Source organism: Corythoichthys intestinalis, chromosome 2, assembly GCF_030265065.1.
Source record: "Corythoichthys intestinalis isolate RoL2023-P3 chromosome 2, ASM3026506v1, whole genome shotgun sequence".
Lineage (NCBI taxonomy): Eukaryota > Metazoa > Chordata > Actinopteri > Syngnathiformes > Syngnathidae > Corythoichthys > Corythoichthys intestinalis.
This window is the reverse complement of record NC_080396.1, coordinates 75,374,065-75,389,750: the sequence shown is the minus strand read 5'-3', so window position 1 is coordinate 75,389,750 and position 15,686 is coordinate 75,374,065. Positions and strand designations below refer to the sequence as shown.

Sequence of the window (15,686 nt, the reverse complement as noted above, 5' to 3'; positions counted from 1 at the left end):
CGTTGCGGGCCAGCGCGTTTGTCTACGTCCAGTACGCGTGCGTGCATGCGGACCACTTATGTGCACCCCTGTATATAGGAAACTAGTTAGCAGTCTTTGCATGCTAACTAGCCACGTTATCTGCCTCGTTAACAATTTTTTGATAGTTTTTTTTTTTTTTTTTTTTTTATTTTTACCATTGCGAGACACACAACACTGGAGGGAACTCTTGGAGCTGGTGGTAAAAGTTCATGACTGTGTTTACTTACCTTAAATTTTGTGTAAGGATGATGGTCACGTAAATGTGAAATCATGCTGCCTCCCCTGGCAACCACCCTCCGCAAGCATGCCTTGCACGTTGGCCCTCCTCTAAACCGCAACCGTTTCTTTTTGGTAGCCGAAGTACTCCCATACTAGCGACTTTGACTTTTTTGAGGGGAAAAAGCTTAGGTATAGTTTTAGGACAGAGCAACAACCAGAGGGGGAGAAGTGCGCGCTGTCGATCCAAGCTTCTGATTTCTCGCTGCATTTTTGGGACATAAAAAATAGGCGTGCGACATTTCCGATGCATGAATGATCGATTTATAATCGAATCGTAGCCTCTGAATCGTAATTAAATCGTTACGTGCCCCAAAATTCGCACATCTAATAAAAAATGGCTAATACCGTACTACGGTATGACAGAAAATTATAGTGGTTTTGATACCGTGATGTTTTCATACCACCGTAAATCTTGAAACCGTTAAATGGCACATGCCTACCCCCACTGAACAGAATGCTATGACGACGCCAGCACTCACTGCCGCTGGGTACGCACCCTCCCATGGGCAGGGGCGGAACTAGAATAATATTTATGGGGTTGCGATAGGCGCGTAGCAACTTTCTCAGGGGTGGCAAATATTTCACGATGTTATAATATATTATTGACTCTTTAATACATCTCACGTTTAACTCAATGAGTTCCAATTTACCTAAAGAAATTAAAAATGCCAATTAGGTTTTATGTGTGACAATTTGGTTGATGAAACCTTAGATTTCTTTTAACCCTTTACACTCCGAGATTTTTTTGTGGAATTAGGGATTGATTGTTCTATGAGTAGTATTTATAAACTTAAAAAAACAGTTCAAACATGCCTTGTTGCATGTTTTTATTCCTAAATCATCAAAGGATTATGTCATGAACGTTTTTCCATTTTTTATTTTTTTTTTTACATTTTTGAAAGTGTCATAACCAGCTGAAGTTGAAGAATTTCTAATGCCAAATATGGAAAATCGCACGCATTTCTTTATTACAGGTAAATACTATAAATCTCAGTAAGGTTTTGACAACTGATCATAAAAATTTAACATCTTAGTTTTAATTTGAAATATTGCACATCGAGGTTGAGCAAATGAGCATGGAGCATTTACCTGCCAAAAATGATACTTTTTGATATTTCGTAAACAATAGACATTATTGTCATAAAACGTGAAAAATAAGTGTTTTTACACTTTTACTGCAAATGAATATCTTCTCCAAAAATCTGTTATCGGCCCCTGTAACTACTCATAATCTGTATCGGTCCTGAAAAAGTCATATCGGTCCATCTCTAGTAATTTGTTTGCAGCGTTTTTTTGTTTTGTACAACTGATTTGCTAAAGAAAAACTGCTGTACTCATAATAACCCTTGATTAAGGCTATAATGTTTTGTTCAAATCAGCTTCCTTAGTACATTTCCCAGGTATCAGATCGGTACTCAGTATAGTAAGTTCCTCAAAATCAGGTGACTCAAACTCTTGCCTTAAAAATAAGTGATCGGGACAACTCTAGTTCATGTATTACATGTACACAATCCATCCCTTACCAATTAGGGATGACTCTTTTTGTGCAAAAATATGCTTGACTCCTGAGGAATCACGGTACTTTGTTGTCTTTCAGGATGCCAGGAAAGCGTGTGCTGATGCTACCCTGTCTCAGGTAATGAATATGTTCATAGAATGAGGTAGAACTACTCAAGATGCTTATGATTATTTGTTTTAGAATGTAAATGCTACTCAGAGAAGTACTTCGATACTGTTATGATGTGTTCTGCCGACTGCGTTTTGCGCTGTTTCCAGTCACACTAGGGGCGGGAACCTCTGGGTACCTCCCGATTCGATTTGCGATACAAGGGTCACGATAACGATGATCTCATGATATGGGATACAAAGATTTTAGATACATGGTTCAGAAAATCATTCTACGATACAAGCAACAAACAGAAACACAACCTTAAGTTGATTTTTAATCTTTACCTGTTGATTTTGGAATTTTTATGGGTCACTTTCTGTTGATTTTGGGGCATTTAGAGGTCACTTTCTGTTGGAGTTTTTGGAATTTCTGGGTTATTTTGATTTTTGGAGTATCCTTGGGTCACTTTCTGTTTATTTTGGGGTGTTTCTGGGTCACTTGCTGTTGATTTTTAAAGGGTGACTTCCTGTTGATTTTTGGGGCATTTCTGGGTCACTTTGTGTTGATTGCTGGGGCATTTCTGGATGACCTTCCCTTGATTTTTAGGGCATTCATATCCTTAGGTCACTTTCTGTTCATTATGGGGGATTTTTGGGTCATTTCCTGTTGATTTTTAAAGGGTCACTTACAGTTGGATTTTGGGGCATTTGTGGGTCACCTTGTTTATTTTTGAGGCATTCTTGGGTTACTTTGTTTATTTTGGGGCATTTCCATGTTGATTTTTAAAGGGTCACATTTAATTGATTTTGGGTTATTTCTGGATCACTTCTTGTTTGTTTTGGGGCATTTTTGGGTCACTTCCTGTTTATTTTTGAAGGGTCACTTACTGTTGGATTTTAGGGCATTCTTGGTCACTTTCTGTTTATTTTGGAGCATTTTTGGGTCACTTTCTGTAGGATTTGGGGGTATTTCTGGGTCATGTCTTGTTGATTTTGAGGCAATTCTAGGGCACTTTTTGTTGATTTTTGGACAATTCTGGGTCAATTCCTAATGATTTGGGGGGAATTTATGGGTCAGCTCCTGTTGATTTCGGGTTACAGAACAGGAATTGACCTTAGAATGAAAAGGCATTGACTCATCCTTTACAGGAAGTGACCTGTAATGCCTTAAAATGAACAGAAAGTGACCTGTAAATGCACTGAAAATAGGAAAAACTGTGAATGCTCTGGTTTCAAATGAATTGTCCCAGTCTAAATAGGTTGGATGTCCAGCGCCGTCAGTGGCGGCCATTGAATTAAGAGACACTATTTTAGTGGAAGATTTTGGGAGCAACTTCTTCGCTCCTGTTATTTTTTTAAACACCTTTTTCAAAATGATATGTCGATTCTTGGCAGTAGCATATCAATAACCTTTTCGGATACAGAGTATCACAATATACTGTATCACCATTTTGATATATTTTCGCACCCCTACGCCTTATAGTGTGGTACGTTGACTTATTATATGGGAACCCAGGGCGCAACGAGGAAAAAAAAAACGTGGCCGGCCTGAACGCAGCTTTATGTTGATTTGTGGCCTATTGAAAAGCGTTTGTCCTCTTAATCCTGTCCAGATTACAGCGAACATCGACCCCGTTGGGCGAATTCAGATGCGCACTCGGCGAACACTGAGGGGGCATCTGGCTAAAATCTATGCCATGCACTGGGGCACTGACTCGAGGTACTGTATTCAGCTCCAATAAGTAAATATTTCATGCTATCGACCCACCTCTGTGCTTAAATGCAGGAAATGGATATAAAAGCTTGCTTGAGTGTCTTTGTGCTGGGTGTTTTTCCTCAAGGCCCCCTCGTCAAGTCCCAGAATTACACAATAGCTTGAGTTTGCATCCACAAGCTCCTCTATTTTTAACATCTGCCCAAAGCTATCTATTAGATTAACATAAACACAGCGTTCTAACAAGTCAAGTCAACTGTATTTAGATGGTATAATCCGCCATGTTTTTGTTGAACGCTTGCATTAATCGCACCCTTCTAGAGTCAAGTTCTGTGGTGTGTCTATTGTTTGGTACAGTGCTATGAAAAAGTATCGGAACCTTTGGGAATTTCTCACATTTCTGCATAAAATCACCATCAAATGTGATCTGATCTTTGTCACAATCACACGGATGTAAAAACAGTGTCTGCTTTGACTAAAACCACCCAAACATTTATAGGTTTTCATATTTTAGTGAGGATAGCATGCAAACAATGACAGAAGGGGGGAAAAATAAGTGAACCCTCTACCTAAAGAGACTTCAAGAGTAATTGAAACATTTTTATCAAGGTTTTTATCAAACAATTTAAGTCAGGTGTGTGCCCAATCACTGGTGAGTGGTTTGTTAAAGCTGCCCTACCAACTATAAAACACACACCTGTTAAGAATTGTCTTGATGAGAAGCATTATCTGATATGCATCATGGCTTGGTCAAAAGATCTGTCTGAAAGTCTGCGATCAAGGAGTATTGATCGATGACGACTATGTCGACTAGTCGGGACAGCTCTAGTTCACTGACTTATTTTTTTCCACATCTGTCATTGTTTGCATGCTATACTTATTAAAATATGAAAACCTATAAATGTTTGCGTAGTTTTAGTTAACGCAGACTGTTTTTCGATCTGTGTGATTTTGACAAAGATCAGATCGCATTTGATAGGGATTTTATGCAGAAATGTGAGAAATTCCGAATGGTTCTGATACTTTTTCATACCACTGCGTGTGGCTAGGGAAAATACTCCAAATGGCAGCCGGAAGTATTCTTTATTTGAAAAAGAAGGTGTTGGCCATCCACCAAAAGCAAATTTTTATATAAATGTATATCAATTGTTTCCGCTACGTTTGCGCTGTAGAGAGATTCTCATTTGTGCTGCTATCTTTTCTGAGATGTTTATTACAATTATTTTTAGGGTTGCAGCTATCTATCAATTGCGCTAGGTTCATACCGCAGGTCTAAATGCACAAATCCGACTTTTTCGTGTTTTTCCGATTCAAGTGAGGCATTAACTTGACGGTGTGAACGGGAAAAGTCTCATAAAAGTGTCCATTTCAAATCCGATCTGTGTCACTTTATTATTTGGTCAAATCTGATCTGAATGTGGCTGTGGTCTGAACTGTCAAGTCCCCCAAATCGGAATTCATGTTCATGCAGCAATTACGTCAGTAAAGAGCGAGAGAGACATGGCGCTACGGTAGCGGTACAGCTGTGCATTAGTGTTAGCGGCTAGCTTGAACGTGGCTTTTGGGGAAGGGGCGGCCTTGACAAGTCATAAAAAAAATGAAATCTGTTGAAAATAAGCCCGAGAATGCACAGTTTCTCTCTGCTCCAAATGAGCAATATTTCAAGATTGCTTACACGGCGGGGAGTCGGGCAAACTGTCCGTATGTGTGTGTGCGTCATGTGTAGTCAGTTTGCTCAGCGCATCTCGGACTGCGAATTAGTGCGCATGCTTGTTACTTGAACAGGCTCAATGGACAAAGGCTGTCTGAGCAGGGAAGCCAAAAAAACAGATCTGACAAAAAATCGGAATTGTGCATTAAGACTTGCGGTATAAACCTAGCCTTAGTTAGGAATGCAGTGCTTCTCAACTATTTTCTGTTACGCACCTCCACCCCCACGAAGACGTAAATGTTTTGCGCCCCCCCAACTCTTTGCCACCACTGTAAATAGTACCATTTGACTCTAAAATTATTATAAGCACACCCCTGCATAACATTGTCCTTTTTTATATTAAAGGAAAAAAAGTAATATAAATAAACTTGGAATAAAGTATAACTTTATTAACATTGTTTTGACTGTAACAGGAAAGAGTTAAAGGCGTATCAATTTGCCTGAATAAAAAAAAAAATTGCGTCCAAACTGTAAAAATACACTCAAATCAAGAGTAATAAATTCCATTTAAACAACAGTGTCAATGGACAGAGGGACAGTTTTTTTGTTTGTTTGGTTTTTTTTGCTGCAGGCAGTATCAGCTCCTTTCCTTTGGTGTGGGGTTATTTTGCACTGAGCATGCTAACAGTGCATGCTGGTTTACTGCTGTAACATTGACAAAGAGGGACGATTGTTGGCAATATTCGGCACATTTTCGCTGGAAAAAAAAACAAAACAAGCGGCTTATCAATGTCATCAGGGTCCAGTGTCTTTAAAGGGATCCACGGATAGAAAGACATGTAATTCTTAAAAGATTAATGTTAGTACGAGTTAAATAATTTGATAATAAAACCCCTCTTAGTGTTTTCGTTTTAATAAAATTTCTAAATTTTAAACCAAAATATTAACGAGTAGGTCGCCATTGTTGTTGACGTCGCAGGGCGGTGATGTCACATGGACACACTGCCGGACTTTGACAATTTCACTCTTTAACTACATAAACATGTCGTTGGTTCTGCCCTTCCAATTTGAACCCGAGCAAAATATTAATGAGAAAGACAAGCCTGTCGATATTTCACAAAACGAGCAGCAAAAGCTAAATGAACACTAAAGACTGAAGGAGAGGAGTAGCATACAGTGTATCACAAAAGTGAGTGCACCCCTTGCATTTCTGCACATATTTAAGTATATCTTTCCATGGGAAACCACTGACAAATTGACACTTTGCCACAATGAAAAGTAGTCTGTGTGCAGCTTATATAATAGAGTTCATTTATTTTCCCCTCAAAATATAGCCATTATTATTTAAACCCCTGGCAACAAAAGTGAGTAAAACCCTTTAGTGAAAGTTGTCAATATTAACATACAACATGTCAACTCTCAATATTTTGTGTGGCCACCACTATTATCCAGAACTGCCTTTACTCTCCTGGGCATGGAGTTGACCAGAGCTTCACAGGTTGCCACTGCAATGCTCTTTCACTCCTCCATGACGACGTCCCGGAGCTGCCGGATATTTGAGACTTTGCGCACCTCCATCTTCTGCTTGAGGACCCCCCAAAGATGTTCTATTGGGTTCAAGTCTGGAGACATGCTTGACCAGTCCATCACATTTACCCTCAGCCTCTTCAGTAAAGCAGTGGTCATCTTGGAGGTGTGTTTGGGGTCATTGTCATGCTGGAACACTGCCCTGCGACCCAGTTTCTGGAGGGAGGGGATCATGCTCTGCTGCAGTATTTCACAGTACCTGTTGGAGTTCATGTTTCCCCCAATGGAATGTAACTCTCCAACACCTGCAGCACTCATGCAGCCCCAGACCATGACATTCCCACCACCATGCTTGATTGTAGGCATGACACACATATCTTTGTACTCCTCACCGGGTCTCGCCACACATGCTTGAGACCATCGGAACCAAACAAATTAATCTTCATGGACATGGTTCCAGTAGTCCATGTGCTTTGTTGACATGTCTTCAGCAAACTGTTTGCGTGCTTTCTTGTGTACCCTCTTCAGAAAAGACTTCCTCCTGGGGTGACAGCCGTGCACACCAATTTGATGTAGAGTGCGGTGTATGGTCTGAGCACTAACAGACCGACTCACCATCTCTCCAATCTCTGCACTCCTCAATGCTGACAGCACTCCTGGGACGATCTTTCAAAAAAAGCATTTGGATGTGACGCTCAGCACGTGCGCTCATCTTCTTTGGACGACCAACCCGAGGCCTGTTCTGAGTGGACCCTGCTCTTTTAAAACACTGGATGCTCTTGGCCACTGTGCTGCAGTTCAGTTTCAGGGTGTTGGCAATCTTTTTGTAGCCTTGGCCATTTTCATGTAGCGCAACAATACCTCTGTTAAGATCCTCAGAGAGTTCTTTGCCATGTGGTGCCATGTTGGAACTTTCAGTGACCAGTATGAGAGCGTGTGAGAGCTGCACTACAAATTTGAACACACCTGCTCCCTATGCACACCTGGACCTAGTAACACTAATGAGTCACACGACATTTTGGAGGGAAAATGACAAGCAGTACTCAATTTGGACATTTAGGGATGTAGTTTCTAAGGGGTGTACTCACTTTTGTTGCCAGGGGTTAAGATATTAATGGCTATGTTTTGAGTTATTTTAAGGGGAAAATAATTTAACTCTATTATATAAGCTGCACACAGACTACTTTTAAGTGTGTCAAAGTGTCATTTTGTCAGTGTTGTCCCATGAAAAGATATACTTAAATATCTGCAGAAATGTGAGGGGTGTACTCACTTCTGTGATACTGTACATGTGTCCATTTCGCTAGTGACAGCTAGCACTCGCCTGCTCTAGTGATTACATATGATTTACATGATGATTAGAGTGCACAGTGAAACACAGCAGTTTGAAAATTTTTTTACATCACACGAAAACGTTGATAGTTTGCCTCTACTGGGACGTCTAATGACGGCTTACCTTATTTTTGTCACGTAAAAGCGCTCTCCACGTCGATGATCATCCTGCCGATGTAAAACAAAGGTGTTCAGATTGCACTTTCAAAACAGCATTAAATACGAATATAAGATATTATTCATACACTTAATAACCTATTAACGTGGCACAGAAAACAGGACCGATTCATAGGGGGCCTATTTTCAAAACTTCAAATTCAAATAGTTTCAAAACCAAAGCTGCTACCGACCTAAAACCAAAACTGGCACCTACCTTAGCCATATATGAGTCTTCATGAGCAGCGGCATCAAAAAATTCCAAGGCGTTCCCTTATAAAATCCCGATTGTTTTTTATTTATTTAAGTATTATTTAAGTATAACACAACTTAAAAAGGCTGTATAAGTCTCAGATTTTACACTAGATGCACAAAAATCACCAAATGCAGAGATAATCGCTTATGTTCTTGTGAATACATGCTTAAATCCCCGAATTCTTCATAAATATGGACGTAAAACAGTCTCGATTCTTGGTAAAAAGCAAAGAAACCATGCAGTTAGCGTTTACTTTACATATATATGTCGAAGTACAATGCTACTATGTTAGCGAATGAGGCTACCGACCGCATGACGTAAACATAGCTTTTCTGGCAAAAATTCTTGTGAATAAATGCTTAAATCCCTGAAATTTTTATAGATATGGACGTAAAACAGTCTCGAACCTTGGTTAAAAGCAAAAAAAACCGTGTAGGTAGCATTTACTTCACGTAAATATTGCCAACTATCAGGCTTGTCAGTTAGAAAAATTAGCTGCCTCCATGTGTAAACAAAGAAGAAAATTCCTGCGAATAAATGCTTCAATCACTCAGTTCTTTATAGATATGGACCTAAAACTGCCGCGATTCTTTGTTAAAAGAGCAAAAAAACAGGCAGTTACGCATGTATTTTACATATATACTAGTATGTCGAAGAATGACGCCAATGCCGTAGCGGTTCCCATTGATATTTTTTTTTCACGTTTCAAAATGCATGCATGGTAGGAAAAATACAATATTTACCTTGAATCCTCGAACAAATCACTCCTGAGACGATCCTTCCTGTTTGTATGCGGTACAGCTTTCGTAGTTCTTCAAAATTCCAAGCTTGAATCCACCTTAGACATGAGCGTGTGCCGTCTTCGCCTGACTAAACTAAATGAAGCTCGGCCCCCTCTGATAAGGCGTGACGCAAAGAACGACGAAGTGTCACGTCAATAGGTAGTAAAGTCTATGTATTATTATATTAATATTATAATATTATTATGATTTTAGTGTAGGTTTTTGGGCTGTGGAACAAATTAATGAAATTGTAATGTAGTCTTGTGGGAAAATCCTGCTCGACATAAAACCATTTCGACTTACAAACAAGGTCCTGGAACGAATTAAGTGCATATGTAGAGGTACCACTGTATTATGCTTTTAATTTCTAGCGATGATGTCACGCAACCCCCGTCCCTCCCATTTAGTTCTTATTGTTGAGCCTTTTCGTGCTGAAGTGTGCTGATATGTGTGCTGTGGTAGTTAAGATTTGCAGGTTCCCAGTATGCCTTGCTGTTCTTTGCTCCCTGCTCTCCCTGCTCCTTTGTGCATTGGCATTGCCGCTCTAATTACTGCTTGGATTCACTTCTACAGCAAAACCTATTAAGTTTGGTTTATAGATGTGAATGAGAATGCATAGACTTCATAACCTATTGACATGACACGGGAAACGGGGGTGATCCGTAGGGGGCCTATTTTCAAAAACTTCAAATTCAAATATTTTCAAAACCAAAGCTGCTACCGACCTATAACCAAAACGAGCACCTACCTTAGCCATATACAGTGGGGCTAATAGGTATTTTAGTCAACCACTAATTGTCCACCATGATTTGCAAATAAATTCTTTAAAAATCAAACAATGATTTTCTGTTTTTTTTTTCCACATTCTGTCTTTCATGGTTGAGGTTTACCCATGTTGACAATTACAGGCCTCTCTAATATTTTCAAGTGGTAGAACTTGCAAAATTAGTGGTTGACTAAATACTTATTTACCCCACTGTATGAGTCTCCATGAGCAGCGGCATCAAAAAATTGTAAGTCGTTCCCAAATAAAATCCCGATGAATTATTTTTTTATGGAAGTATAACAAAACTTAAAGTGGCTATAAAATTCTCAGATTTTACGCTAGATGCACAAAAATCACCAAATGCAGAGATAATCACCTATGTTTTCAGGATCAATAGCAATATTTAAGATATGATATACGTTTTTGCTCAAAATACCAACTTATTTTTCTTTTATTTACTGCATGTTTTCAATAGCTAATTAATCACTCAATTTTCACATGAGTAACTTAAAGAGCATAAGACAGGAGAAAAAAAAGTCTTAAATAGCATTATTTTGTGAATTAGAATCATATTTTGAGACGATTCGACTATACACAACAATTTAGCTAAGCGCAGATCATGAGAAATTAGTCTTTTAATCTGCCTGTTAGCCATGCCTACCATTATAGGGCTCGAGCGTCCCCAACAGGTGGGTGACGTCAGCGGGAGACTGGGCTCATCGGTTTTACTATTCAGCCCATTGAGGGGGAATTATTCAGAACGAGGAAAACACGAGGAAGAGAGCTGTAAAATGTCATAGTTTCAGTCTCTCTACTCCAAGATTTTTACAGGATATTCTTTTTATCCATGTATTTTTCCCCAATAGCTAAATAAATAGCTTGAGAAGGACCAGTCAGCCCGTCAAGGGCTAATTATTCACAACGAGGAAAACGCGACGAAGAGAGCTGCAAAATAGTCATTGTTTCTGTCTCTTCAATATTTTTACAGGATATTCTTTTTATTCAAGTATTTTCCCCAATTGCTAAATAAATGGCATGGTCATGACAAATAACAGTCTTGTGCTAAATGGAATATGAAATAATAAAAATGCACTTATTCAGGACGACATGGCAAAATTACTCCATAATGGTCAAAACTGTCGACTTCACCTTTACTGTCGCACCTCCCAAACGATATTTTATGACACCTAAATCGGACATGTCGTTTCCCTTCCCCGGCTTCGGAGAATGTAAACAAACCAAGAGGCGTGACAGCTAGCCGACATGCTAACCCGAACCGAGTGATGTTTCAAAGTCTTCGAAGCGGAAAATCACACATAACTAGCCCGGATTATTTGACATGACGACTGGGTTGTCGATTATCTTCGTGGATCGGCAAACCGCCCGGCGGAGAACAATTTATAGTTCGTTCCCCAGAGGAGGGCGGCTGCAGTTGTTGTGCAGCTAATGTGCTTGAGGAGAGCTTTTTATATCCCTATCAATGATCAAACGTAAGTAGTCCTTCATTTAAAGAAATTTTGAAGTGTTTACTTTGTAATCGCTGTATTCGTATTTGACATAATACAAAACAAGATGTTTACTCACTTCCTCGTAAGTCCAATGGTCCCACAGTAGTAGGGCTTGTTTTGGCCAATATCCACGGTGAATGGGAACCTTTTGAAACTCCAAAAAGACGCACACGCCTCTCCCTCATAAAGCAAGATTTTTCTGCAGCCGTTTGGCTGGCGTGATGCGAAAAATAAACGTATTAATCCGCAAAATCAGCTGAATCCTTAGTTCTCATACACAACAGTACGGTTGTTTAGTGAAGAGGACGCCTTCACCCTTACACGTCACAGCGCCCTCCTCCTCAATGCAAGACCGAAGCCGGAAGTCACTCATTTTCATGGCCCGGGATTCAAAAAACTAAATAAATATAGCGATCGCTTCCACACACATCCAAGCGGTACATATCATTCAGGAGCATAAAATACCGCGTGTCTTATGAAATAAACATGCTTTTACGTGTCACATGCACTTTAATATTTGAGGAAAGGATGCAGAATCAATTATAATATATAAATAGATTAGTCATTATACTCGTCCCTGAATTATTTATAGATTAGGATGTAAAACTGTCTTGATTCTTGGTTCAAAGCAAACGAAACCGTGCAGGTATTATTTATGTCACGTAAATATGGCGAATGTGCGGCTCGTCTTTAAGTTCACTGTGGCGCCGCCTTACTACAACAAAGGGCTTTTTACGTTGAAATTCTTGTGAATAAATGCTTAAATACCTGAATTATTTCTAGATATGGACATAAGACAGTCTCGATTCTTGGTTAAAAGAATCTGTGCAGGTAGTTGCTATGTTATGTAACTATGGCGAATGTGCAGCTCGTCTGTAAGTTCACTGTGGGCTGCCTTACCACATCTCCACAGCAAAGAGTGTTTTACGATGGAATTCTAGTGAATAAATGCTTAATTCCCTGAATTATTTATAGGTATAGACGTAAAACCGTCTCGATTCTTGGTTAAAAGCAAAAAACAAAAAAAACGGGCAGTTTGAATTTACTTAAATCTGTCGAAGAATTATGCTAGTCTGTTAGCTCTTTGTTATGATGAGGGGGCTGCTACAATGGCTTTTTCCGTTCAAAATTCTTGTGAATGAATGCTTAAATCACTGAATTCTTTATAGATATGGACGTAAAACTGTCTTGATTCTTTGTTAAAAGAGGGAAAAAAGCTGGCAGTTACGCGTCCATTTTAAGTATATATGCCGAAGAATCATGCCAATGCCGTAGCGGTTCCCATTCTCCCATTGATTTTTTTTTTTTTTCACAACGTTTCAAAATGCATGCATGGTACGCAAAATAAAATATGTACCTTGAATCCTCGAACAAGTCACTCCTGAGACAATCCTTCCTGTTTGTATGCGGTACGGCTTTCGTAGTTCTTCCAAAAATTCAAGCTTAAATCTGGCTTGGAAAGAGTGTGTGCCGTTTTCGACTGACTATTACTAAATGAAGCTTGGCGACTCGGTCCCCTAGGGTAAGGCATGACTTAGAGAATGACAAAGTGTCATGTCAATTGGTAATGAAGTCTATGGAGAATGGAAAAATAGTCCTTCAAATTTTGACCAATTTTTTGTTTTTTTGCTCTTTTCAATTGATCTTAGGCTTTTGGTTAGCGCCTCCCAGGATGGAAAACTCATTATTTGGGACAGCTACACCACAAACAAGGTATGTTTGCATGCATCCGGTATTCAGATTAAGTTCAATATTTTTTTTTTTTTTTTTTTAGACATTAGAAATGATCTGCTCAACATATGCAAGCATGCATTTACATCATGTTTCCTTTCTTAATGTACTTTTGACATCGTCCATCAGCTGGATTTTTTTTTTTTTAAATTAATGAATTTTTAATTAAGTCGTACATTTTGATATTACAAGAAAAAAGGAATATTAGGAGAATTCAGTTATATTTTGTAAGATTAAAGAATTACTATGGTAATATTACGGGATTAAAGTCTTTTATTACAATTTTTTTGGCTTATTTTTACATTACGTGAACTGAAAGTTGTTTGTTTTTCCCGGCTAAGACTCAGCGTAAGGTTTTTATCAACACAAAAATACCTTTGGCTTAAAATTCGGAGATTAAGGGAATATTTGGAGGGGGAAAAAAAGTCATAAAATTTCTACAAGTAGTCCCTGGGTTACAAACGAGTTCCGTTTATACGCTGGCGACGTTACCCGAATTTCCGCACAAGTCTGAATTAACCCTTTAAAAATAAAACAGAACTATTCAAAACGTCCAAAAGTATTGTATTTTGTTTAATGGTGGAGGATACACTGCCCTCCGGTGGCAGCGTTGGGTCTGGCTGGACTGTCGTTCAGTAATGCTTCAATTCAGGAGCACTCAAACATCTAAAATGGATAAAGGATCGCTGCGCTCTGGTTTGGCCCACATAAGGCTGCAAGTTGTTTCAGCTAATATATGTTTGTGTATGCATTTGTAATTAAGTTTAGAGATGCAGTTTGTGGCGTTATGTGTGAGCGATTTGCTATGAGAATTGTAAATAGGTTAGCATTCGTATCATTGAAGCTAGTTGAGTTTTGTTCAGCAAATTAGGCTAATTTGTTCTACTAGATTTACATATTGTTCAGACTAGATGGACATTTGAACACCATTTGGTTTTGTGTCAAGTGTTTTATTGTTAAAATGTGTGTCGTTTTGAACATAAGTGCACATGTGTGTTTAGCAGCATTGCAAATTGTCACAAGTGGAGGAAGTAAAAAGCTTCAAAAAGCACTATTGCCTTGTTTGCTTTCTGTAAAGCTGAACAATTACACGTTTAGTGAGGACAGAACGTCATATTAATAAAGTAAAAAAATAAGATACTGTGAGGTACAATAAGGTATTGTTTATGCAATGAAAAAAACGACTGGAGTAGGGCTGCAGTTATCAGATATTTTAGTAATGAAGTATTCTACTGAAAATTCCATCGGTTGATTGGATTAAACATATTTTTGGTTGAGGTAAAGAGCAATTCATAAATATACATGAGAAAACAAGACATTCCACCTAATATCAGAGGTTGGTAGAGTAGCCAAAAAATGTACTCAAGTAAGAATAGCGTTACTTCAAAATGATATTACTCAAGTAAAAGTAGTCTTCCAAAAAAAATGTACTCAAGTACAAATTAAAAAAAAGTATTTGGTGAAAAGCATACTCAAGTCATGAGTAACATTGTGAGTAACTGCTTAAATTTTTTATTTTTTTTTTTAAATGATGGTATTTTTTTTCAGCACAAAGTTATCTACAGTGGGGAGAACAAGTATTTGATACACTGCCAATGGGAAAACCCATTGACAGTGTATCAAATACTTGTTCCCCCACTGTATATGAACTGCTGTTACAATGATACTGTACAATAACCCATTACATATCCATATCAAGCCAAAGAAATACCCCCCAAAAATCGTTGAATTCTGGCGAGAGAAAAACATGACAGATATGAAGCATTATTCGTCCAAAGAGCATGAGTGCCCTCAAGTGGAAAAAATATATCCTAGTTTGAATACTGTAGTTCCTTCATAATTACTATCAGGCAATTAAAAGGATCATATCTCCGGTTTTCTGTGGTCAATCAGTGCCACCTGAAAACTGGGAGAGAGTTTAAAATTCGCGCTTTCGAGTCATGTTGAAGGTAGCGCTCTATGTCAAATACTTCGTTTTTTACGGTGCTTTAAAGATGCCTCGTGATTGAACAGGCTGGCATGATCATAGACCGGCAAACTTGCGTTTGATTGGTATAATGGAGTCATCTGATTATTGTTGCGATGTGTCATTGGTGAAATTGGTAGAGCTACTCTTGGCATTGCTGGGGAAAAAAAATAAATCTAATATGTACAACCCCTAGCAAAAAGTATGGGATCACAGTGTCGGACGAGGACTCACTCAGACATTTTATTATGTGGAACAAACTCGGATAAAAAGCTTGAAAAAAATAATGAATTAGTTCAAAGTGCAACTCCTTGGCATTCAGAAACACCAAAAGAAGTGGATAAAAAACATTGTGGTCAGTAAATGTTATTTTTATAGTGGAAGTGCAG

At 38.7% G+C, this 15,686-nt stretch overlaps 1 protein-coding gene across 5 annotated transcripts in view; it reads left to right on the top strand.

The window, feature by feature from the left end:
* gnb1a (guanine nucleotide binding protein (G protein), beta polypeptide 1a) overlaps positions 1 to 15,686 on the top strand; it is a 73,986-nt gene that overhangs the window by 31,602 nt on the left and 26,698 nt on the right. For all 5 annotated transcript variants that reach the window (XM_057857345.1, XM_057857328.1, XM_057857319.1 and 2 more), the window contains 3 exons: positions 1,898 to 1,936; positions 3,522 to 3,628; positions 13,250 to 13,313. In XM_057857345.1, coding sequence (XP_057713328.1) covers positions 1,898 to 1,936; positions 3,522 to 3,628; positions 13,250 to 13,313 — 210 coding nt within the window. The remainder of the gene's footprint in view (positions 1 to 1,897; positions 1,937 to 3,521; positions 3,629 to 13,249; positions 13,314 to 15,686) is intronic.